General features: G+C 37.2%; 1 protein-coding gene across 5 annotated transcripts in view; it reads right to left on the bottom strand.

Moving 5' to 3' along the window:
• PAPOLA (poly(A) polymerase alpha) overlaps positions 1 to 24958 on the bottom strand; it is a 48511-nt gene extending 23553 nt beyond the window's left edge. For 2 of the 5 annotated variants that reach the window (XM_010583913.1, XM_010583914.1), the window contains exons 1-11: positions 24609 to 24958; positions 13798 to 13968; positions 13103 to 13169; positions 11606 to 11687; positions 10986 to 11095; positions 8337 to 8390; positions 5081 to 5192; positions 3691 to 3780; positions 3457 to 3595; positions 1912 to 1984; positions 298 to 418 (exon numbers count right to left, since the gene is read on the bottom strand). In XM_010583913.1, coding sequence (XP_010582215.1) covers positions 298 to 418; positions 1912 to 1984; positions 3457 to 3595; positions 3691 to 3780; positions 5081 to 5192; positions 8337 to 8390; positions 10986 to 11095; positions 11606 to 11687; positions 13103 to 13169; positions 13798 to 13968; positions 24609 to 24616 — 1027 coding nt within the window. In that variant the 5' untranslated portion in view covers positions 24617 to 24958. Of the gene's footprint in view, positions 1 to 297; positions 419 to 1911; positions 1985 to 3456; positions 3596 to 3690; positions 3781 to 5080; positions 5193 to 8336; positions 8391 to 10985; positions 11096 to 11605; positions 11688 to 13102; positions 13170 to 13797; positions 13969 to 17964; positions 18009 to 24608 lie in introns of those variants that run through there. The other 3 variants (XM_010583912.1, XM_010583915.1, XR_775415.1) reach the window with 2 other exon arrangements.
• Positions 24959 to 25111: the final 153 nt, after the last annotated feature.

Here is a 25111-nt window from a genome sequence, read left to right as displayed (position 1 = left end):
TAAAATAAACAAGAAAAAGATACTGCACCACTAATTCTCATTTTCAGAGCACAAGGCATTCTAATTAATTACCCTCAGTTTCTAAGAGTGAAGGACAGATCTGCAGAAGTCTACTGAATTTGGAACTTCAAGCCACATAAGCATAACAGGCCAAGTTCTACCTCCCTCGGAAGACAATCTCATGTCAAGAAGCTATTTAACATCCTCCCACCTCCCCCCTCACAGAGCATACCCACAATGGGACTATTTTAAATCTGTTTGAAAACATTTATATAGAGAGCATAAGATAATACTTACCTTGTTTAAATTCCTCAACCATGACCATCCGTGTGGAAACGGAAACATTGTACGTAGAGTTCTGCTGTGGGTATGCTGGTGTTATTATAGGCATAAGATGGTACCTATCACTGGGGTTTACCTATATATAACAACAGCCAATCAGTTTTCTTCAAGCACACACATGAGTTAAAAAATTTGGATTTCTCCCTTCACTAAAACTGAGTCTTAAATTCTAAGACCTTAGTTTGCAGACCAAGTAAATTTACCAACAGTTCAGAGAAAGTTTAGAAAACAAGGATAATGCTTTCACAAAGGACATCATTCTGAACCACAGTGATGTGGGAGGGCTGTAATCTGCCAGCACATCAAGATCAAGTTGCAGGCATTTCTAAGTCCAGAAATGCCAACTGAATAGAACAATTTCTCTCTTTAATAGAAATTAGCTTGTGATCACATCAAAACAAGGATACCTTATCACCACACAAGCACCTTCAGAAGAATGACTGTCTTCAGACCTTGCGAAAAATATTTCGTACTTTATTTCTGTAAAGCTACTGAGAATAGAGCCAGCTTAAGATGAGAGGCTCTAGGCAACCTGACAGAAGCATTACATGCGTTAACATATCTTTTATTAAACAGCACACAAGGAAACAAAAAAGAAGGGACACAACACACACACAAAATATGTTTAAAATAGCATTAAGGTAGCAATCTTGTAGATGGTAAATTAAAGATAAAACCCTGTCATTAACTTACCCCACTTTGTTTAGCTACTACAACACAGACAGTTCCCATCACACACTGACCTCAAACCCCCTATCCCAGGAATAACAGTAAGACTCAAGAACACTTTTTCAACTGTCTCACATTATTTAAACGTGCACTTTTGTCAATGAGAAAAACAGATTTGAAGTACAAAAGGGCATACCACTCAACATCTGGTGCTTACACTATTCACCAAAATAGGATTAGTTGAACACCAACTATTCTAGAATTGACAAAACAGCATTGAACACATTCACACTATACCCCACTGAAACCTCAGAATGTGAGCTGTGCATCTGCTTCAAGCTGTTTTATTGACTGCCTGAAGGACATTAATGTCCAATGTTAAGTGCTACAAAGATGGAGACCAGTTATTATAAATAATATACAAAATAACTGAAAGACTTCAAACTACGATCTTCTTTGGTCCAAGATGAAAATACACATTGCTACAACTATATGAAACTGAACCTATCCAGCTATTGACTACGGCACTGAAGTGAATTCAATATACTTGCAAAAGTAACAGGTTTTAAGTTCAAAGCAAACTGTTTTAAGATAAGCAGTTTTTCAAAAATGCATTGCTTTAAAGCGCGTAACTAATTATGCTGAATATTTATTAAGATCACTTATTGCATAAGTTGGGAGTAGAAAAGTACATTGTTCAGCAAGTGTGCTTCAAGCGGTCAGTTCAGAAAATTAAGCTAATTTTGTTCCACACTCAGGAGAACTACAGGTTACCTATAAAGACGACATAATACCAAAATATTAAGTTTAATAAACCCATAATGAAGTTCACCTAGGATTCTTTAAGCAACTGAATTTATTGTACAGTGTGACTTATAGGGGAAAAAATAATACACTAACCCTTGGGTCCCATACAGGCAAATTAAGATTGCATTCTTCTGGCTGTTTCAATAGCACTGGATTTGGCCATTCCCTGTTCAAAAAGATTGTAGCACTGAATAAGACTATTGGATACAACCATGTATGTTCAACAAACAATACTTTTGAATGTGATCCTTCTTAACTCTGCTCTCCAGGTAAAGCATCATTTCCTCAAGACTAAGCTGGTCTAACTGGGGTTGTTTAAATTAGATGTATTGCTGAACTACAATACAGTTGTAATTAGCTTCTCCGGGGCACCAGAACAATACATTTTCTGTAGTCTTGGAGCTTTATATAAACAATGGCTTAGGAAACTAAAGTAAACTCCTCTAAATTCATCTTGAAATATACCTATCAAAGAGAAATTTCTCTATGAAGATTGACATTGGGTCCATCTTCAAGCTAGCTGTTTCATGGACAAACTACAGAAGCAGCAGCTAGCATGATTACAGCATTATAGTATCATTACAAAGCATATGTATTAAAAAAAATCCAATCAAGACAAAAAGAAACCATGCTTAATAAGACACTGGAAAAAAAAAAGTAACATAACACTTCTTTTCTTCAAGTTGTCTCTACTCCCATGAGTAAAGTTATCTTCCTATAAAGAGCAGAAGTCAGTTAATCTCTCGGTATTTGTACGTTAATGGTCCTATGCTATGAATATATAAAAGGGACAGCAGTATAAGGAACACATTAAACAGAGCTTGCAACCAATGTTCCTCTACTAGCTTGGTGTGGCAAGATATTACTAAACACTAGGTACCTCAAAGAGGCTATAAAGCTTATGGATTCAAGACAGCGGCACTGTGGAAATTATCTTCATGTTAAGAAGGAAAGACACTATACTTGAAACAAAGCAACAACTTGGTACAATGATTCTTAAAATCTGTCAATGTCTCATGAAGAATATAGGTATCCAGACATGCTCTTTCAAGAAACAGTATTCATTTGTAATCTGCAAAGTACACTTTTGTCCCCTTCATTCTAAATTTAACTGGAATGTTCCCATTGTTCCCATCATAGTTACTGAAACCACCTTTCTAAGTAACTAGCTCAGAAGTAAGAAACCATATGTAATTCCAAAACACCTAACCTCTCCACACCGACAAGATTAAAACCCACAATTTTGGCACTGGTTCTCCTGAACTACATTTAAGCTATCCTTTTCCCATTATCCAAATATTAAGACTAAATTTTGGGGTGTCTGCTTTTATTTGTACTAAATATTTTATCTGAAGAGTAATGCTGAGTTACAACAAATACTTAAGAAAATTTTAATTAAAAACAGGGCGGTTTTGTTTTGGATACTTTAAAAACATGATAGGTTGGATGACTTATTGAAAAACTCAAGCTAACAACTTCCTGGCAGCAAGAACAATGCTTAACTACCATCTGAACCTAGGTAAGAGCTGAAAATGGTACCATAAAAACAGGACTAAAATTTAGTGTCTACAAACAATTTTATTTTAGTGTAATCTAAATTTAAAAAAAACAACAAAAAAACCAACAAAAAAAACATACCATTTAGAAAATACCAAGAAAAATTTATGTACAAGAGTTGATGCTATTGCATTTGGATAAAGCTGGCAAGTTCTTGCTACTAGCATAGCCCAGGAAACACCGCCAAGGAAACCTAGTATATTGGAATAGATGTTGTGGCCTGTGGATTGAGAAGGAAAGAGACAAAAAGAGAGAGTTATCAGTAACTGTAAGAGTTAATGAAAATTTCACAAATTTTGGAATAAAACTGCTTACGTTTTGCCCACAGTTTGATAGCTCTCAGTGTTAACCTGAAGTTGTCAATGTTTGGTACTAGATGCAGAATTTCATCGGTTACCCGGCAACCTGCCAAAAGAAAGAATCCATTACGCTTGCTGCCTCCAAAGTTTTTTGCTTGCTTAACCTCCCTCACCTTAAAACCTATCAAACTTTTTAGATCAGTATGCTGGAAACTCATTTCCTATTTTGATCACTTCTGTTTTGAATTAGAAAGTTTAACATACTTTCATCTGATTTTTTTTTTTCTTTTTTTTACTGTTTTACAGAATGACTCAGGAAGACAATTCATGCACACATAGTTACAGTTTTGGACTGCTACTTGATTTTCTGTTATTAATGAACTGTACAAGCTTTTTAAGAAACAAACAAGTTTTAAGTTCTGCTGTTAAGGGATTATATGCAGTAAATCACAGACATGAAGACAAATTTAAAAAAGCATGAGTCTTCATGGACCTACAGAAAACCTGGAGGTCACAGGTCAAACCTTTGCTTGAATTTATGAGAACAGGCTAAAAAGAATAGTTTTTAACGATACAACTCATATGTTTACATTGATGGGATATTTTCAGGCTTAATAATAATATTACTGATGACAATATTAACTGCTTGATTTTTATTTTTTTTAATCAAGAATAAGTAGCTGTTCATTGTTACTAAATAGTTGCAGAGACCTGGTTGCAAGAAAACAGTATTATCTAAGACTAGGAGGTTCCTTTCAAAGCGAGTAAGAGGCAAGAATGAGTTCTAGAGACTGCACAAACGTGAATTTCACAAAACAGTGCAAGTTGCTGTGGTAATCTCAAATTATCAAGTTTTCAGTTCATAACAGAAATCACCGATAGCTCACATGCTCCTCTTCCCCGCCAAGTTGCATATAGGCTGAAGCCCCTACCATCCCATGCATAAATAACCATTTTTTTAAGCTGCAGTATTACAGAAAAGTTAAGGGTTACACAGGCTGGTAAACTACTAAAGACCTGACCTCAAATTCACAGTATTTTGATATCCCCAATTTATCACTGAAGCAATTTTGTGTATGTTTATGCATATTAACACACATACAAGTTAAAAACATGCACACATCTTTATTTATAGAAATAGACAGTGCTCCACACAAAAGTCTTGCAAGTCCCATTAATTTCTAGGCAGCACCATTTACTACCCTAATAAAAGACAAAAATTTTTATATATCTGGCCAACAAGAAACAACCCTTCTCTCCAAAAAGATATATAAAACTGGCTATGACTCCATTTCCAAATACAGAGTTGCTGTATCTTCTGTCAAGTTCACAACTACCGTATCAAACAACCTAGGATACTTATTAAAAATCAGATGAGAAGTTTATATGCAAAACTATATACATACCATTAAGACTTCGTATGCATCTAATGTCTAAATTTTTAAGTAGGCTATCATCTCGTAGGTCTAAGTCCTCAGGAATAGTTTGCAGTGCTAATCTTGCAAACAGAATATCAATCTTAAAAAAAAAAGAGGCAAGACATTAGAAAACTGTTCTTTATTCTGTAGAATTAATTCTGCAAGCCATTTTCATCAAGTTCACTAATAATAAGAACAGTAGTCTTCCTAGCACAAAGAATCTCTTTAAACAATGCATACTAACACCCTTCACAGACATTAAAAGGAACACTTTCAGATGCTTCATCCATCTTATAGCTCCTTTTCCAAGAGGATAAAATACAAATTAAGATCAACACAGACCTGGCACACACACAAAAACTATGTCGACTCTCAACGTAAATAAAACATTTGGGGACAAGCACCACTTCTAAGTCCACACTACAAAATTCTACTACATCAGAGCAAGTCATGAAAACATAACCTAGTTTTAACCTAAATATTCTCAAAATTATCACAGAATTACAAAAGAAGTAGGAGACCTTTCCTTTACAGACCTTGCTGTAAAGCACAACAGCAACTAGTTGCCTCTGTATAGGACCGCTACCTATGAAAAGCGTGCATATCTGATTACAGAAAACAGGAAGTTCTGAAAATCTATAAAGCTACTGAGAAAGCATATAAATTTGTATAAATTTTGAAATTCTGTCAAACTTCTTTGTTATTACTTCTGCAATAATTTGTCATCATAGCTTTTCTAGGTGAAGAACGTCTAAGATACTATTCAGCACTGAACTAGAGTTTTATGCTGTCTCACACACAGCAAGGACATTACACAGAGTACAGAAGTCAGTTTGCCATTCCAGTCTTGGATTAGGTATCAGTCAGTATGATGAGAATATAAAGTGTGTATTAGTGGCTGGTCTGCTAGGCATCAAGCCCCTTTCACCAGATAAGGCTTTTAATCATCATAAACTGATACCACTTCACCTACGAGACAATGAAATACCTAGTGCTACTGCATCAAGAACAAAACAATTTTAGTTACATTAAAATTATTTCAGACGAAATGAAGCTGAAGATATTTTAAAATGAAGAACTTCTCATAGGTGCCTAAAACTTTGCATCTATTTTAAACTATGAAGCACTTCTCCAAAGAAAAGTAATTTCTAAAGTATTCAGTGCACTTTTGATTTCAAAGTCTTTAATAGCTGGTCTTAACCACATTCTGTACTACAAGAAGTTTCTACTAAGTTTAATGTACTACTTTTCAATGTAAAACAAGTTCAAAATTAAATTCAGCTTGAAGTTCTATTCTTATCTCTAGAAGGTCTAGCACCTCTAAAGATTCAAAGCTCATTGACAATAAAAGGATTTTTCAAATCAAGAAATGAATAGCCTGTCCTATGTCTTTTTTCGGTGGGGGGGGCAGGGAGGAATCAATTTTCTACAGTAAGAACAAAAAAAAAAAATCAAGAACGTTCTTGTTTGTTTTAAGCAAGAACATGAAGTGTATATGTAAAAACTGGTATTGGCAGAAACTTCTGAAGTTTAACTGATAGCATCACCACAAAACTGAAGTCCTTTTCCTCAGTTCTAAGGTTTTCTCTACAAAGAGAATAACTTCTGATACCTTTTGCCTGGATTAGGAAAAGGAAAATTAAATTAAGATCTTCTGATACTGACATACTGGACACAAATGCAACCACCTGAAATTGTGGCCTAACAACACCTGTATGTATAAAGAGTGCTTATGATAAGTTAGTGTTCAAGACTAGAGAACTCTCATGCACTGTCAGCAACACTGGTTAAGTCTCAGTCAAAAACCTAAGCCATCAGAGACCATTATAAATTACTATACTGGAGCAAGATACTACTATTATAGCAGACAATCCTTTTATTTCCCTATTTGGGTTTGTATTTTGAATATCTTTTTTTAAAAAGGAGAGACAACACTAGCTTGAATGTAAAAGACTGGAAAAAACATACAAACCCCAGACTAACCAGAGGATGCCTTAAGGCAAGTTTCAATATTTAGAATGGATACCTAAGCTATGTAAACAGAAAACAGGTTCTCCAGAAAAATGTTCTTAACACCCAACTAAACATGGACAGTAATAAAATGGCTGACACAAACGCAAAGTCACAGGCTAGCTTACTGCATGGCATCACATTTCTCTGCACGTCTCTCTCATTGGAAGAAAACACATTTCTGCCTAAGTGTCAACTGACACAAATGTCAGTGAAAATACAAATAAGTAAAGCTGGATGGATGAGGGCAAAGGGGGTGGTTCATCTTCCTGATACTCAAAAATCACCAGTATCATAACTAATGACCATTATAACTGCAAGGCAGACATTTAACTCAGACTGGAAGAGAAGGAACTGTACAGTCTTGCATACAATACCTCAGCTCCTCAAATCATGTCATGTGTCACAAGATTAGCATGGGAATTCTTTCCCCACTGTGAAGTACCCTTTTTATACAGACCAGTTACTGGCTGATATATTCCAGCTACAAGTCTGATGAACTGTGTGTATGAACAGTTCGTATGTTTTTGTCTTGTCACCAAGAAAAGATGATAGGTTGACTATAGAAGAGTCTGAGAAAAATTAACAGAGTATCTTTTGAAAGCAGTGTTCCTGTTTTCTTGGCAACTTCTCCCAAAATAGTAAAAATTAAGTTAAGCAAGTTAATCACTCCAAGGCAGATGATACATCAGGCTACAGACACCAAAACCATTGTTTTGGTTCTGTATTATAGACATCTGAAGAGATCAGAACAAAGGGGATACCCAGTTTGCCTTCAGCGGTACATTTTTGAGAGCAGATCAAAGATCACACAACTTCCGACAGCATAAGGTACTGAAGCAAATCTGAATTAAGGTTTGAACAGTTAATCATTAGCAGCCAAAAAATTATTGAAGCCACATTATTTATGAATATCATTTCTATTAAATGTTAAGTCTTAATAATGCCAATACTGGTACTCTACAGGTCAGTAAACTAATCAGTACAACTGGGTAGCAGTGCCTAAAAAAGAACAGGGAGATACTCTACATGCAGTTTTAAGTACATTAAGAAAGACTTGTTTCAGTCTTAAAGCCCCTCTTTAAATTACACAGCTGAGGACTGTTGCCAAGGACTTGAGTATGAACTTAGAGTCACCTTAATAGCATTCATATTAATAAATACTACATGAGTTATGGAGATCTTGAAAACTGTTTTAACCATGTTCTACCAAAACAAAATAAATGTTCTTTACCTCTATTCCATCAAAACAAAGTTTAATAACTGGGACAAAAGCTTCTTCAACAGCCTGAGGGGAGAAAAGTTATATTTTATTTTCAGTAGAGAGAAGAACATTTACAAGCAATAGCTAGCAGGTCTAAACAATCACAATGAAATGCTGTTTACACAGATGCTTTTCTGTTTTCAGGTCAATTTTTGTCAGCAATGTCTTTCTCCACCATTGAGGATTTATGCAGTAAGCACTGATCAACTACATGCTACAACTGTCTAGATGTTAATTATAACCCAAACTCATACCAACCAGCTCTGATGATGTTACTTCAAGGTCCAACTGTTTCTCACTACATGTAGGACATGATCAAGCATCTTTTACTCCTCATAGGATCTCTAAGTATTCTAAGGCCAACCTATGGGGATTCTTGGTCTAAGAGTTCTCTTACTTCTATTGTTTCTGCAGTCAGTTTTTTTATGAGAAATTACAAGGAGACAACTGTGTAACTATGCAGTCTGACTTCACCTAAACCAGTTGCAAGTTACCACTCTCCAGAGCTTGAGCATCTTTTCTAAATGTTGTCATTAATAAGGTACTCTGACAAACAGCATCCATGATGAAACTAGGGAACCTGATATCTACTCTGCAATCAGCTAGGAATAACACCTTGTCCTGGTTTCAGCTGGGACAGAGTTAATGTTCTTTCTAGTAGCTGGTATAGTGTTATGTCTTGGATTCAGTATGAGAATAATCTTGATAACACACTGATGTTTTCAGTTGTCACTAAGTAGTCGTTAGACTAAGTCAAGGATTTTTCAGCTTCTCATACCCAGCCAGCAGGAAGGCTGGAGGGGCACAAGTAGTTGGGAGGGGACACAGCCAGGACACCTGACCCAAAATGGCCAAAGGGGTATTCCATACCATGTCTAGTGTATAAACTGGGGGGAGTTGGCGTGGGGGGCAGAAATCACTACTCGGGAACTAACTGGGCATCAGTCAGCAAGTGGTGAGCAACTGCGTTGTGCATCACTTGTTTTGTATAGTCCAATCCTTTTACTAGTAACGTCATTTTATTATTGTTATTATTAGTTTCTTCCATTCTGTTCCAATTAAGCTGTTCTTATCTCTGTCCTCAAGTTTCACCTTTTTCCTTCCGATTCTCTTCCCCATGCAAGTGAGTGAGCGGCTGCATGGTGCTTAGTTGCTGGCCAGGGGTAAACCATGACACACCTTCCTGAACTGAGAATTTAAAGTAAATGCAGACCTGCAGAGCACTGTTTTCGTAAAAGCGAAGAACACCGCATACCTCCAAATAACAAGTGTTAGGAACTGCCAGAGGTTAAACACAGTTCTAAGAGTGTTCCAATTCTTAACAAGAGGAGGAGACAACACTACTCTATGCACGTAACCTTAGTTAAGCTTACCTTAATGTTACTGGTTGGCAGGATGGATCCTAAGCAAAACATGAAGTTCACAAGTCTCTCAGACTCACTCACTAGAGTAACCATTAAGAAAGTCTAGGTTCCCTAAAGATGGAGATGTACAAACTTTCTTAGACCTAGCTGGAATGATTTTAAAGTGTTTTGACACCCTTACCTAAAGGTTATTCACATCACTGCAGAGCTAAACTGAACTGCATACATTGACCTACCTTGACGCTAAATCAACTACATTAGCTTGAGTTAGATAGAGTTTATAGCAAAGTTAACTGGAAATTTGAAAGATCAGAATCCCCTTAATTAAAGCATGTGGATTTAAAGATTACTAAAAGTGTTCAGATAATAAACCATTCAAAACAGTTCAGTGCATAAAGTATTACCACTGCATGTTTACACTACCCTGATAGTTACCAGCTACAGGATGCACAGAGTGGAAGAATGCTGTAGACAGTTCCATTTATTTTAGGGGAGTAAGACTAAACCAAACAATGTTTAAGATTTGCCAGCAACTATCTTCATCAAAAAAACAAAACAAAACAAAAACACAAAAAAACCCACCACCAATTCCAGCAGAGAAAATTTACTCCGAGCCAGCACTAAGAAGATTAAAGCTCCCACCAGTTGACCTAGGGAGGCTTGTCATTTAGGTGCAATAGAAACAAAGTACTGTATACCAGTGTGTCTTCTACTCCTACAAGGGTAAATCTTCATCTTTCCATGCTAAAAATCTTGGACAAGCATCTAATAATGAGACACACTAAAAAATGTAACTTCCATTTTCACATGCACAGTTGACAGCCAATATAGAAGGTTTAGTTAATATCAACCACTGCAATTGTTTATATAAGCATGAAATTATAAAAACAGCAGCATAACTGTATACTTTAAAACCTTCAATAAAAACACACAAGTTTGGTCCTGATCCTTTTCAAGCCAACACATTTGCATCTGCCTGCTGCTAGAGAGGAAGCAGAAATTTTGCAATACTAACACATATGCTAGATCATTCTGCCATCCAGATTTTTAAACGAGTGTCTCTTAAGCAGGAACAGAGGAAATTTGGAAGAATCTCTATTTATTTCAACTATGAAGATAGGCTTTGCTGCAGGTAACTAAAAATCTACTGCAAGCCTTAATAGTAAAGTTATGTTTACTTATTTAATGCATCATCTTTCACTATTAACTTTTCAGCATCATCAGTTCAGCTAGCTGTATCAGGCAGTTCACATACCCTCAGATCTTTTACTTCTTCTTGTTGTTTCAGTTTTTCATAAAACGATGTGAAAAAATCACTTCTTTCAACATGTCTTGGTGCAACACACAGGGCATCAATATCAGCACCTGAAATTGTTTATTAGCACAAGTAAGTTACTCACACTTCACACACATGAAATGCCAGCAATAGCCAGAGGTTTTTTGTTTTTTTGAAACTAAACAGGAAAATCTAGCTTCTCTTCCTGTAGAATGGCTTTTCTTTGGGAATACTAAGTAAAACCAAATGGTGGAAAAAAAATTTCATGACCATTAAGCATACTGAATACATACATACACATTCTTTTTTCAACAGTGGAACACTTGTAGATATTTTCAAAGAATAAAACATGAAAATCTAAGTATACAACTTTCTCTATTTTTAAATAATTTCCAACTTTGCTGTCTCTTTCCCAACCCATGACAAAAACATAATATAGGGACGTATTTGTTTTATTTAGAATGAAGACTGGAGATGGCTGACAAAAAAAGAAAACTAACACCACCTCAAAAGACAGCAAGTTTGTTACTTAAGTGTGACATTTACAGATACATCATTAGCTCAAACACGAGTTCTTTACAATAATAAGTAAATGTTACCTTTTGTATGAACCCCTAATCTATAGGATCCAAATGTAAAAATTTTTCCTCCAACATTTTCTATTACAGACTGTGGAAGATTCTAAAGGGAGCAAATAAAATTGGTTATTTTATCTTAACAAGTTATAACGACACACACAATTTATTTTAAAACAAAAGGAAAAATATTGCACAATTTATGTTGTTTAAGGTGTAGTTACTACTTAAATAATACTCTTAGTATTTACAGAAAAGACAGAGGTATGTTTGCCACTTGGGCACTATTTGTAACATTTCAAGTATATTTCAAACTTGGCAATTGTTCCAGCAGTTGTACACTTCAGGTGCAATTGCTTTAAAATATTATGCATATTAAACACATTTTGCTTAATACTCAGGCATTTTAGATTGACTTCAAAATTGATGATGGATTCCAATTTAGAAGAACAGAAAAATACTATTTACAGTATCAATGCTTATTAAATTACTTTCAGACACAAACATACTACATTCTTTAAATAAAAGTTTGATTTTGGGAGAGGTATTTATTTTACGTAAAATTGTTCAGGTACATCTACTAAAGTTCCTAGACTTGTATCTTCAAAAACCTCTTGAATCCACAGTACTGTGGGCAAAGAGAGTCTTACTCTTTTATAACAGGATGCAATGTTACAATCTAAAGCCCTACATGAATGGTTACACAGCAAAAGATATAAAAATAAAAAACTAATTATTTTGCAATGTATATTGGATCAACTTAAGCAGTTTCCAATCTTACAACAGTCAAGATACTCTCAATATTTTGTTTTCAAGGATCAACACATATATAGCAGGGTCATCCCCACCCATAATCTTGTTCGTGTATAAATTCCCATTCTGTAAGAGAAGCGTACAGAAGAAATACAATCCTAAATATACTCAAAGCAAAATAGCTGGAAAAAATAAGGCTTTCACCCCTAAAAAAAAGCCACCTCTATCTTTACATTTTTGCAAGTCTATAATCATTCAAAAGGTGTGTGTAGGGTTGGGGCGGGACTATAACCTGGCAAAAACACTACTATCATTATTGTCTACAGAAGTTAATGTTACAGGACTGACATTAAAGAAAAAGACCACAGATCATAAAGCTGCAAGAAGTCCATTTTAAGATCTAGCACGGGTTCACAAAGCCAATCAATCTAAGCATACAATTAACATAGTACTATACATATGTATTTTGACAAAAAGTCAAGCTATATTTCTACCTAGGGAGAAGCGGGAACAATTGAAAATCAACTATTACAACTACCGTGACTTTTTGCAATATTTATCAGTTTCTTTCTTTGAAAAGGTTCTACTTTGAAGGGGTGATGTGGCATGGAAACAAAAGAAGCTACATAAAGGTGGTATTTTTTTCCAATTAAATCAAATTTGATCCCCAAATCTAAGACTCATCCCATTTAGACTGGGAACATATTTTTGAATTGTCTTCCTACAGCAGTCATAGCATGAGCAGTTCCATGTAAAATACATCCATACCTTGCTTTCACTGATTTCCCGTATCCATTCCTTTACCAGGTTATTTAGTTTTCCCAAAATTAGAATCCTATTGATAAAACAGCAGAATCACAGATCATGAACTCAGACCAAACCAGTAGTATTTTTTAAGACCCTGATCATCATTACACAGTAAACCAACTACAGTAACACTGCAGATCTAACTACAGATCTTGTTACATACATACACTGAAACAAAGTCACTCTTACAACATTCCCACTATTTTTCCCCCTTTAAAGATGTTCAAATAATTTAAGCTCAGAAAATATGCAAGCACGCAAGGCCTACACACATTTTAGGCATATGAATTCTACTCACTTTCAAAATAAAACCTTAATTCATAAAACACATGCACCTAAAAGAACAGTGAGAAGCTGTAGAGAGCAAAAAGCTCTAGAAAGCTTAATAAGGAAAAAAAACAGCATAGGGGCCACTACAACAAAACAGTTACGAAGAAAAAAAAAAAAAAGCAAGCCAGCCCCCAAAATTTAAAAGTCATTTCAATTTATTGCTGTATTCTGAGGTATTCCTCTTAAGGTGAGAAAAATCAAGCTCAATATTTCACTAGGCTTTTAAGAAAGCATTTGAAAGAACACAAACATGCCTGGGGTTCAGTAGTCAACTACATGAATCTCAAGATAGGAGAAAAACAGTGCTAGAGTGAGTGTTTACTCACCTGCGTTGCAGTTCTTCTTCCTCTTCAAATACACCATAAGGTTTTAGGGTTTCGATTAATTTCTGGGTAAGCATGCAGTCAAACTCCTTGGGGGCAGCTAAACTGATAGGTGAGGTAATGCCATAATGCTTCTGTAGTTGCTGTGTTTGTGATCCCTGGGTTGTAACAGGACTAATAAAGGCAATTAGATAAAGTTACTGACAGAAGCAAAACAAAAAAATTCTAAAATTTTAAAATTTAAAATTTTTTCTCATCAGAGTAACAGACAAGAGACACACTAAGGAAATAAAAAGTTAAGCTTATTGTCAGCATTTGCATCCCAGATCAATCTGTGTTATTAAGGGCAACAATAGAATTACCTTTCTCCAACTCTACATACTGACTGCAGGGTTACAAGCTGGTATGAGACATGATCTTTTACACCAGCTGGCTTTACACACTCAAAACATTCACATAAGGAGGTTTTAGTGTATTTTGAGCCCATCAGCATCATACAGTTAGCTTTAGGCTGACTTCTCTGCTGGCTAACACAACAGGACGGTTAGACGAACAATGTCAGCTAGCTCAATCCATGCTGGCAATATTACATATAGCCTTGCTTCATGGAGGGGTAGGGGGGGAGACAACGGGATGAAAATATCAGGCTTGTGCTAGACTTGGCCCAGCACAAGTACCAATGATGTAACCAGTACCCTTTCCACATCGTCATGTTCCCTTAACATTACGTTTTACTTCACGTAAGTATTTCTCTAAGTAGGAAATTAAGCCTGAAGTAAACCTAACCTAGCACGATGGGTTAAATCTGCAACGACCTAGTTCACCAGTAAACAGTCCAATTACAAGCCCTCACAGCATCCTTGCCTTGCACTTTTCAAGCTACAGATAGATATGGACCCAAAACTCAGGCACAAGGATGATACTCTCAAGTCAATCCCCTGTATTTCAACATGGCAAAAAAAGGAGAGGAGACCACACAACAGAATTTCAGCAAATGTTATCGTCATATTGTGAGAACTAATAACAGCCTTCCTAGATGAGCATCCTGGATGAAAAACAGCCATGCAGTCTTTCATAATGGGCATATATTTCCTTGTGACATTCACATTTAAACAGCCTTATTTTCAGAACAGTTTGAGCTTTAAGGCTAGTAATTCTAAGTGTTTCAAAACTAAACTTGGTCCTGCGTAACGTACAAGTGTTTGGATTCAGTGATTACTGCATGCTATACCAGTATAGTTAAAACTTTTTTGAACTGGTACTAACAACAACATTAGCCATTAGAAAAAAAATTCTTAACCATATTCAGTATTGTAGAATGAATTATATACTTTAAGATTTAATGTAGCCAAATTTTAAATTTAAGAACACTTAGTGTTGCTCATTATATACTTCACAGGTTTAAAAAAAAATACACCACTTAAGTCTTTATTTAAAAAACTCTAAAGGTTACTTACAGCATTAACTACTAGTTTTATATTGATATACAGATAACTTTCCTCTAAGTTATGGATATTATTCCCCCACCTTTGATTTTTGAAAATGACAAATCATTGTTTTTAAGCACACTTAAAAGTTTCTTTTCTGAAACTTGTTACTTCAATTTACCAACCTTTTAAAGACCAGTAAAAACATTATGATCTCACATCAAAATACACATGTCAGAAAACATGTATTATATCAACAGCTATTCAAAAAGCCTTACCAACAATTAAAGCAGATACTACCCGAAAGTTAAGGCAATGCTTGTGTAGAAGTGTTGTATCTGCATTAAGTTATATTCTTACTACATAAGATTACTCCCTTTCAAAAGTATAAAGTAACGCTTTGTTTAATACCAAATGTATAGCTATTATTTTTAATTCAGATTATGCATCAATTTTTTTTCCTGAATTCAATTATTCATTCTACTAGGGCAAAAGCTTTATCATCAGTTTGGTCTCCTTCAACTTTCAGAGAGATAAAGTCTAAAGAAAAGAGAATCCTCCATATCAAAAATTCAAGCTGACAGCTTATGTGAAAGTCCCATTCTTGGCAAGCATAACATTCCCCAGTATATTGCTATATTATCAGTGTTTCATGTTTATACATGTTATACACTATTTCTATCATACAAAACAAGAAACAATTTTTCAGGCTAACTGCATATTATGCGTGCAAAAACTACAGTACAACTTCACTTTTACTTCCATAACCTGTTGTCATTATCTCCTCAGGATTTAATTCCTCATTTCCATGAAGACTAAATATTAAAAAAGAACATCTTAAAATTGACAGGAATCAATAAAACCTAATATGATTTTCCTCAAGTTAAACCCATTTTAAAACTATTCTAAGTACTATAATTTGTTTGAAATCAAGAATTCAGTGGCAAAGCAAGTTACTCACAAAGCAAGTTCTAGCTTGTTAGCAAAAAGACAAAAATACTAAAAAACTGTACATTAAAAAAAAAAAATCAACCCCCAAGTAATCATGTCTGGGAACATTATTTGAGATTGCTTCCTTCAGCTAAGAGCTTTTAATCACCTAATTAAGAATTTGGTAGCAGCTGAACAAATCTTATAGACCTTAGGGCTTTATGTGTGAATGAATTAAAAAAAAGTTGTTCAGATGAATTATATAAAACAGTAAATCAAATAAAGGACAAAGGAAGCTACTAAAACATTTTTTCTCTTTTTTGGAAAAAAAAGATTTTAGGAATGTCAACAAAAATAGTAGCTTCAGCCACTTAGTTGCTACTAAAAAAAGCAGTCAGAAAGCAAAAGGTCTCAATACATAAACATCCTTTGGATACTACAAATATTATTACTTATACCACAAAGCAAGTAGTTAAATTTGAACTACAATTTCTCCCCTTTTGCCAACTGTTAATTTGAAAAAATAAATTTGCTTTTTAATTTAAGATTTTTCAGTTTATTTTTACAGGTTTTTAAAGCAGTAATATGAAGCAATCGATATTTCAGTTTTGTGTAACCATTTCCTGATGGTCTGACTGTAATTTTCACTCTATCTGTAACCATAAACTGCATCCAATTCAACAGATATTAGACTTTATTTAAAGGGCTGGCAAAACACAGCCTGGCAGATGCTGTTACTAGATTTCAAAAAAAAGACTCAATGTCACTCAGACCCAGATTCTGTGAAGCAGACCAGTAAAGTCAGTAATGCTGATGGAGCCCTCTGTCTTCCACCTGCTCGTAAGGGCCATGCTTCACCAATTTGAGAACTAGTAACTTCAAAATAATCCTTCATTTTGCCCCCAAATTTACAATACATAAAACCCAACCAAACACCAGACTGCTTCCCTTATCTAGTGTACAGCATAACCCTGGCAATGCAATGTGCAGGTCTGTCTTCACAAAACACCATGCCGACATGACTTAAACCAGTATTATCTCCAACCCCTACAGGGCCATCAGAGCATGGTCATAGGGCACAAAATAAGCTTTGAAACTGTTCACTAAAAGGACAGCTTTTAACAACGTATCAAATCGATCACCTAATATACATCTTTGGGAACTGTTACACAAAAACAGTTACAGTTTTTACAGTTACTGCTTTTATATTCATGTATTTTATAAGAATGAAATAAGGATGTCAACAGCACAGGACCTTCCTACACAAATATTTTGCCTGTGTTTGAAGGTTGAGGAGTTAATAAGAACACTTTCACTGGGATGGTATGTAACACTTCTCAGCACAGCTGCCTTCTAGAAGTTTTTACAACTTCAGAAGACACAATGAAGCTTACATTTTAACATATATTAGTATTGAAGGGAATTTAGGTTATTTCCAGCTGAAAACATTTAAACTGAGGCTCAGCTGTTTACACCTGTTGAAGTTAAGGCTATTCTAAGGTTTTTGTAGCACACCAAAAGATCATCAGAAACATGCCTTCATAAAATGATAGAAAAAATGGTATTTGGCAAGAAAGTTTGTTAAACTCATTTAAGGATGCAATAAACAAACAAGTAAGTATATCCTCTCCCCAGCCCCTGCATCCCATAACACCAAGAAACTTCAAATAAAGCATTTGCTAGCTGCTTTTTAAATGAAAAGTAAAATACCACTGAGAAATAAATTTAAGTGCTCATTCTTCCAACTTTAATGTTGTATTTACATGTTACATTTTAGCCAGAAAATGCTAATGATCAACACTTCTAGACTTACCTTTTATTTTTTCCTAAAACCATGAAGATCACACTCTACTCCAGTATCTTCCCTCTTGAAAAGACATATGGACATTCTAGTTTCTACCCGTGACATGGCATGATATGTCACTTTTGGAATCCCTTAGTTTAAACTACCAAATTTATTCAAAGAGAAAGGACAGGTAAGTATCAACGCTAATCTTTTACCTAAGAGGATTAAGGAAGTTAAGGCCTTGGGGGGAGTCAATACCTTGGTGGTATGTCAAATCTGCTAGTCACTGAAGTTAAGCATTAACAAAAACCAGAGAGTATTGAACAGCAACAGAAGGTCCCATCCCAGCTACTCAATCTTGACAACAGCAGAGGCAGATTTGGCAGACCTTGTCAAGGTCTGACACTCAACTCAAAACATGTTTAGGACTTGCTTTTTTTAAAAAAAAAGCAAGACAGCCACAAAGCTTTTCTTTTTAAGATCACAAAGAAAATTAAGATACAGTCTGGGGCTTTTTTTGTTTATTTGTTTCTAGTCAACCTCATATACACATGAAGATCTTGCTCTCACTCTGCTATGAGTATGAGCTACCTGTCAGTAGCCCAAGTATGAAATAAAGTTGCAAAAAATGACACAGAGTTAAATTTAACGTGCTGTTGTTGTAGCTCTGTTTTGACCTGAATTTTTGAAGAGCGTATGCTGACAGTTTAAACTATCTGCAAACTGAGCAACAGCTACAGTGGTTTAATTCTGAAGTATTATGATCCAATATTTCATATCCAAATATAAACTAATTTTGTCTCTCAGAGAAATGCCCATGTACTTTTTCCCCATACAAAAACACAAACACACACAAAGTTCTAGTCTGTACTAGCTGGCAACAGTACAGGTAAATGACTTTTTTCTTCAGAACCCAAAATTTTGGTAGGCAGTATCGTCTTACATTGTTATCAATAACTACTGAATTAAAAAGAACAGACCCTGGTAATATGGCCACTGATAAAACCATTTTACAACAGAGTGCAGAAGTGGAAGAAAAAAAACTTAAAAAAACAAAAACAACAAATAAAGCTTGTAAGAGGCTTTACAGTTACCAGAGCTGTACACCTTTGAACTCCTTCAAATGGAAGTGACTAGACATTTTTCTAAGGTAGAGGGGGGAAGATTGTGAGATAAGGGAAAAAAAACTTCCCAATGCATCTTGTAAAGATCAGGTTACACCCTGAACACTCATCCACATAAAGCAAAAACAGACTTAGAGCAAATACAGGTGTATCTATGTAACACTGCCACATATATAACTAAGAATTGGATACAAATTCAAAGTACTGTACTATTGTTTTCTTTTACAACACTGGAACCTCTCTCCATCCTCAGAAGAAACAAGAATCCTGTCACTAACTTCTTATTCAAGCATTTTTTGTATTTAACCCTCCTCTTACCTCAACTTGAAAACCCCTGTCGTTCTATGCACTTTTTCCTCTTCACTTCCTGGTATTCTACCCCAGTTCTACTGGTGATATTTTTATCATATTATTCGAGTTAAGATTTTATGCTTCTTCTTACAGACAAAATACAGCTGCAATCAGCACCACATTATCTAAGCATCACATTCCTGAAATTTGGGATGCTTCATAGAAATGAAAGACAACACACAAACAACTGAAATCTTAAAAACCGATGCCATAATATTTAACAAATTATAACAGTTTGAGTCCCATGTAAGTTTAAAACTCCACCCTGAAACAGATCTCAACCACCCAAGATCTAACTCATCTAAATGTGTGCCAGGTGCATGCAAAAATCCCTTCCAGCTTTTGGCTATCAAGCCTTAATTTTGCCAGAAGTCATGTAACCCCTTTTATGTATCACTGAACCTCAGCTGAGGATTAAGTTTATAGACAGACATGAACAGTAAGGCCAGCACTAGTGAAGCAAAGGAAACAGCAGGCTGTTAAGTGTCTTAAAATAGTGCCAACAACCCACAGAATGTTAACTTTAAACTTTTAACTTCAAGTCAGGACCTTTGGCTCATTCAGTCTTGCCTCCAGATACCAAAACAAAATACACAACTTAAGGAATCTCAGTGACTATCCCCTCTTCTTTATTTGCCTCTACTGATTACCTCAGTAAGATTCAGTCTTTCTTATACACTGATGTAAATCACCCAAGTCAGATTCCTGAAGCAATACTGGTCATCACACCATCTGGTCAATCAGTTGGAGCTAAATTCATAAAGCTCAAGCTCCACTGTGTCAGATTTCAGAGGAAGTGCTTTGAGAGAGTTTGTTTGCTTGTTTTGAAGTCTCCTCCAACAAGGACTGACTTCGGCAATTTCAGAGTAAAGTTTCTGGCTTAATGTCAACACCATCGCACCATGCAAAATTTCAGAAATCTAGGCAGGAAGTCTTAATGAAGTCTGTGCAAATCAGTTACCGGGGAACATATGTTTTAAATGGTTAAGACAATCCAGCTGTCCTTCCTGAACAAAAGGTTTAATATCTAGCAGAAAAATGTTGGGTCATTTAGACCATGAATTAAGTTTTCAACTGTCAGTACGAGATGTTCAAGACACCCCAAAGAGATTTGAACACGGTATTGGAGGAGCAATGACAACAGACCTATGGAAGAAGAGACTCACCTATAGCAAAAGAATGAACATTCGTACACATTCTGCTAACCTTTGACTCAACCCTGTGTTCTTCTGTACAAATGGAAGAGCCAGAGAGAACAGTGAAGGTAGCATGTCCAAACACACACCCATCCACAACAGTTGCAGAAGTTTCTCAAGTTTAAACAAAAGAAATTTCTACTGAACTTTGCAGGCAGCACTTGAACCAAAAATGAGGTTTATTGCTATTCTGGAGGAAAAAAAAAAAAAACTCCAGAGGTAGCAATTTAAGAAATTCAGTAGGGCTGAATCAAAAGATATCAGGAAGTATCAAACCAAGAACTAAGAATCCCATGAAGTGTTTCACTGTAGGAGATTAATTTGTCTCAGCAGTGATTCTGCTCAGCCCAAATAACTGGGTTTCCAAGTTCTGTGCAGTACCTCCATGTTAACAGGTATAAACTTTTTGGAGTGACATTAGAAGACTGAAAGCTATTGCAAAACCACATATACTTGCCATCCAGTTCCTCTGTACTACATCTAACAAATTAATCCTCAGTATAGATTTTTATATTAATGTCCTCTTGATTAATAAAGCTATCACTTTAAATCAAGGCAACTGTTCTTCTAAAGTAGGTTCTGTGCTTTGCAAAGTTAGGAATAATTTAATTCGTTCCATAACAGTCTATAAAAACCTGAGTGCTCTCTGTTCAGAAGCATACTATTTATCCACTCCCAATCAGTACAAGCCATTTTAAATACAGTGCTGTACTACTCCTGGCATACAAGTTGACAGTCACTAATTAAAAGTCAAAAAAACAATGACTTTGCATACGTCTAAAGCAAAGTTCAGTGAAAGAAACTATATAAAAAGTCTTACTTCAGAAGTGAGAATAAGCTTGACTGTCTACAATAATGACTGAAAAAATAAAAATAATAACATTCCAAAACTCTAATATGGAAGTTAGCAATACCAACAATAGTTAAAATTTATAGCACTTATGGCACTTTTAAGTGTTCAAATATATGACTTAATGCACTCTTCCACTTCTGGTTTAAAAAAAAAAAAAAGTCTTTTGCAACAATTTCAGCAGATACAGAAGTTCAGCAAAGAAGCTGTAAGCACAATAATATCAGTAGCTTAACAAGAAACAGATTCATGGTGCAATTGCTCTATTTCTCTATTTGGAGGGTCAGAAAGGCCCACATTACATAAAAAGACTACATCAATTCACAGAAACATAGCTGCTGCTGCACTGAGTCAGTGGCCTTTCTGCATAATACCTAGCCTTAACTGAAACATATGAACAGCTTAGGGAGCTTCATTTCTCCCTAGCATCTTACATTTCAGATGATGCAGGAACATTCTGTACCTAACAGTTCACTAAAATGTATCTTTATAATAAGGGAAATAGTCACCTTTGTTTCTAACCAGCTTTTTTGAACAACTGAAAGTTAAGGAGTTTTCTCACATACAGCTGCTATTTCTTCACACAAGAGATTAATGAGAATCATAACAAAAATCACCTAATTTCCTAGAATAAATTCAGTATTTTTTAAACATTAAAAGACTTTTGCAATTGCCAGCTATCAACATCAGCAGAACACGAATTTGTTCTTATTACCGATGTGCCTTGTACATAAATAATTTGCTTGCTTTCATAGTTTTGTACCATACTGCTAAGAGAAATACACACACAGCGCAGTATCAACAACACTGTACACCTGTTGAGACCTCTGAACTAATGCTTTTCAAGTAAAAAGTGACGGCAATCTCTGGTTGTATAGGAGATCAGCTCTGACTAGGCCTGTCAATTGTAACCACCACCCTGAAAAATGAAGTTGAAAGGATGTCTTGAAAGGTCAGGAAAAAAAAAAAAAAAAAAAAAACAAAACAAAACCACGTGTATTTTGTTTGTCATCTTGAAAATTTGGCAGTGACATAGGGTTGTTCTACTCTCACTCAAAAAGATTATCATCCAAAAGCATGAAACCATCAACTGGAAAGAACTACACAGAAAAGGAACTTCCTAAGCTCACCTTTTTTTTCCCCCCCCCCTCTAAACTTAAGTCAGAGGTATCACTTCATAAACTCAAGAATTAACATTACTAGCATTGCAACTTACTAGCATTACGATGTTCACTTTGAAATCTGGACTGAATAATACAAACTCAATCACTCCAAACATACAAATGACAAAACAAATGCAGAATCTGAGAAAGCTTTGCTTTTCCTAACTAAAACAAACCTCCTGTATAAGTGAAGTTGCCAAGTAATGTTTATACTGAAAAGAGTTATATTTGCACTAATATATTACTATGTAGTGTTATTTAAGAGTTTCTAGTTAAAGTATCACAAACACCTACATTAAGAAAAATTATCAAGTCGTTCGAAACTTGTCAGAGTTGAAGATCGCTATTATTACAAGTTATAGAAGTAGCCCAAACTTTAAAATGTTGTTATTAAGCATTTGGAATTTACGTAGTCACAATAAAATAAACTAAGAATGAAAGCAGGCAGAATAAACACCCTCCCATTTTCCTGAGGCCAAAAAGCCTAGCCAACTTCAAAGCTGGTTTCTGGTAATTTTTCATTGCCGTAATGAACATGTACAAAACTTATCTATAAAGACATTGGAGCCTCATTATACAAGCATTAGAAACTACTTGGCATAACCATTTTCCTTTCTGCATTCACCTACGGTTTTTCCTGCCATAAACTCTTCCAGTTAAGTTCATCTCGCGTTATCTACTCCACGACTAACTAAGCAGTGTTCTAGACTGAATAAAACAAGCACAACAGGCAAGCACGGTTATTCTTCACATAAAGTTTACACATTGAAAACAATACTGAATAATCCTAAATAATAATAGTGAAACAATAGTGAATAATCCCAAATTCTCTGTATTTCTCCTTCAATGGAAAAAACAAACAAACAAAAAAAGACCCGCAAAAAAACGGAACCTAGCATATAAACGTGCCTTATTCTTACAAGCCGTTTGACCACCCATCCATCATCGGTTCCCTCGACTTATTTATATAGGATACTAAAATACTGACATTGTGGACTACGGAACCGAGAAGCAGGAAGTTTTGTCATCTCAACCGGGAGCCGTCAAAACGTCAGCGAGGTAAAAAAAAAAAAAAAAAGAAAAAAAAAAAAAAGCAAGCAGCAGGGGGTGGGGTGAAGGAAATCGGCGAAGAAACCGGGATGAAATTATGTCCCACTTCGTTATTCCTGACTACCAGCAGGGTTACAGCACGGCAGGTCCAAAGCCCAAGGCCCATTTTCCAGCGTGAAAGCCCCCCGGCTCCCCGGCGGCGGGGGGGGGGGGTGGCGTGCGGGACCGCCGTCCGCTCCCGCCGGCCGGGGGCGCTGCCGGGGCAGTCCGGCGGCGGGCTCCCCTCGGCCGCTCGGGGCCACCCAGGAGCGGGTGAATTTTGCAAAGACAGCGGGCTCAGCTCGGGTCGCCTGCTAGGACCACCGCCTGCGTCTCTCCTGCCCCCGGAACGAGGAAAAACGGTTCGCGCCGCCACCGGCGGAGAGGCTTTGTCGGGACTCTGGGGAGAAAAAGAGCTTCGCCTTTCGCGGCCGGGGCCGGAAAAGGATAAACATGCGGCACTTCGCATGGCCCGACTGAACAGCGGGTCGAAGCAAGCCACCGCAGACGTTCGCCCCGCGGCCGCCCGGCCCCTCACGCTTGCCGCTAGGAGATCGCGAAGGAGAAGACGACAACAATAACAACGTAAAAGCCACATCAGCATCTCCTTCGGGACTCATAGCGATGGGGGGGGACGACGGGGAGGCGGGGGACGGACACAAGAAAGCAAGCGAACAGGTCCTCGCGGTGGGCGGAAAGCGGCAGCGGATCCACAGCCCCTCACACTGCGGCACCGGAAGAGCCCGGGACCGGAGCGGGGACAGGCGGGAGGGGGAAGGGCGAGAGCCAGCAGAAAGGGCCCAGACGGGCAGGGAGCACGGGGCGCTGCGAGGAGAGCGCCGAGTAAGGGCCGGCAACGCACAGGCCTTCAAAACACTCCGCGAGCTTTCCAACTTACAACGGCATCGTCTCTCCGGCCCCTCCTCCTCCTCCTCCTCCGCCGCCGCCGCCGCCGCCGCCACCACCACCGCGTCGTCCCCTTCTCCCTCCTCCTCTTCTTCGTCCTCCCCCACCACTGCCGCCTCCGGACCGGTCACTCGTCCCGCCAGCAAGCGGGAATCGCGACCATGGTACGGGCCGGGGTCAGGCCTTAGAGGGAGGAAAAAGCCGCTCGCTAGGCCCGGCCGCCGCCGCTTCACTTTCCTCTTCCCCTCCGGCCTTCTAACATGGCGCCCAGACGCTACCACAGCAACGTTCTAGTCCGAGGGGGGGCCTGACGCAGCGCCGCGGCCACCCCCGCACGCCGCGCACGCTGGCTCGCCCACGCATGCTCAGACGGCCGGGAGGCCGAAGGGCATCCTGGGGACTGTAGTTCCGGGCGGGGGGGGGCCGAGCCGGAGTTTGAAAACAAAGCGCCAACGGCTGCGAGGTGGTGCGGGCGGGCGGCCAGGCGCGGGCCGC

The sequence above is a fragment of the Haliaeetus leucocephalus genome, unplaced genomic scaffold, assembly GCF_000737465.1.
Source record: "Haliaeetus leucocephalus isolate CR32 unplaced genomic scaffold, Haliaeetus_leucocephalus-4.0 Scaffold932, whole genome shotgun sequence".
In the NCBI taxonomy this organism is placed as follows: domain Eukaryota; kingdom Metazoa; phylum Chordata; class Aves; order Accipitriformes; family Accipitridae; genus Haliaeetus; species Haliaeetus leucocephalus.
This window is presented reverse-complemented; position numbering and strand designations above follow the sequence as displayed.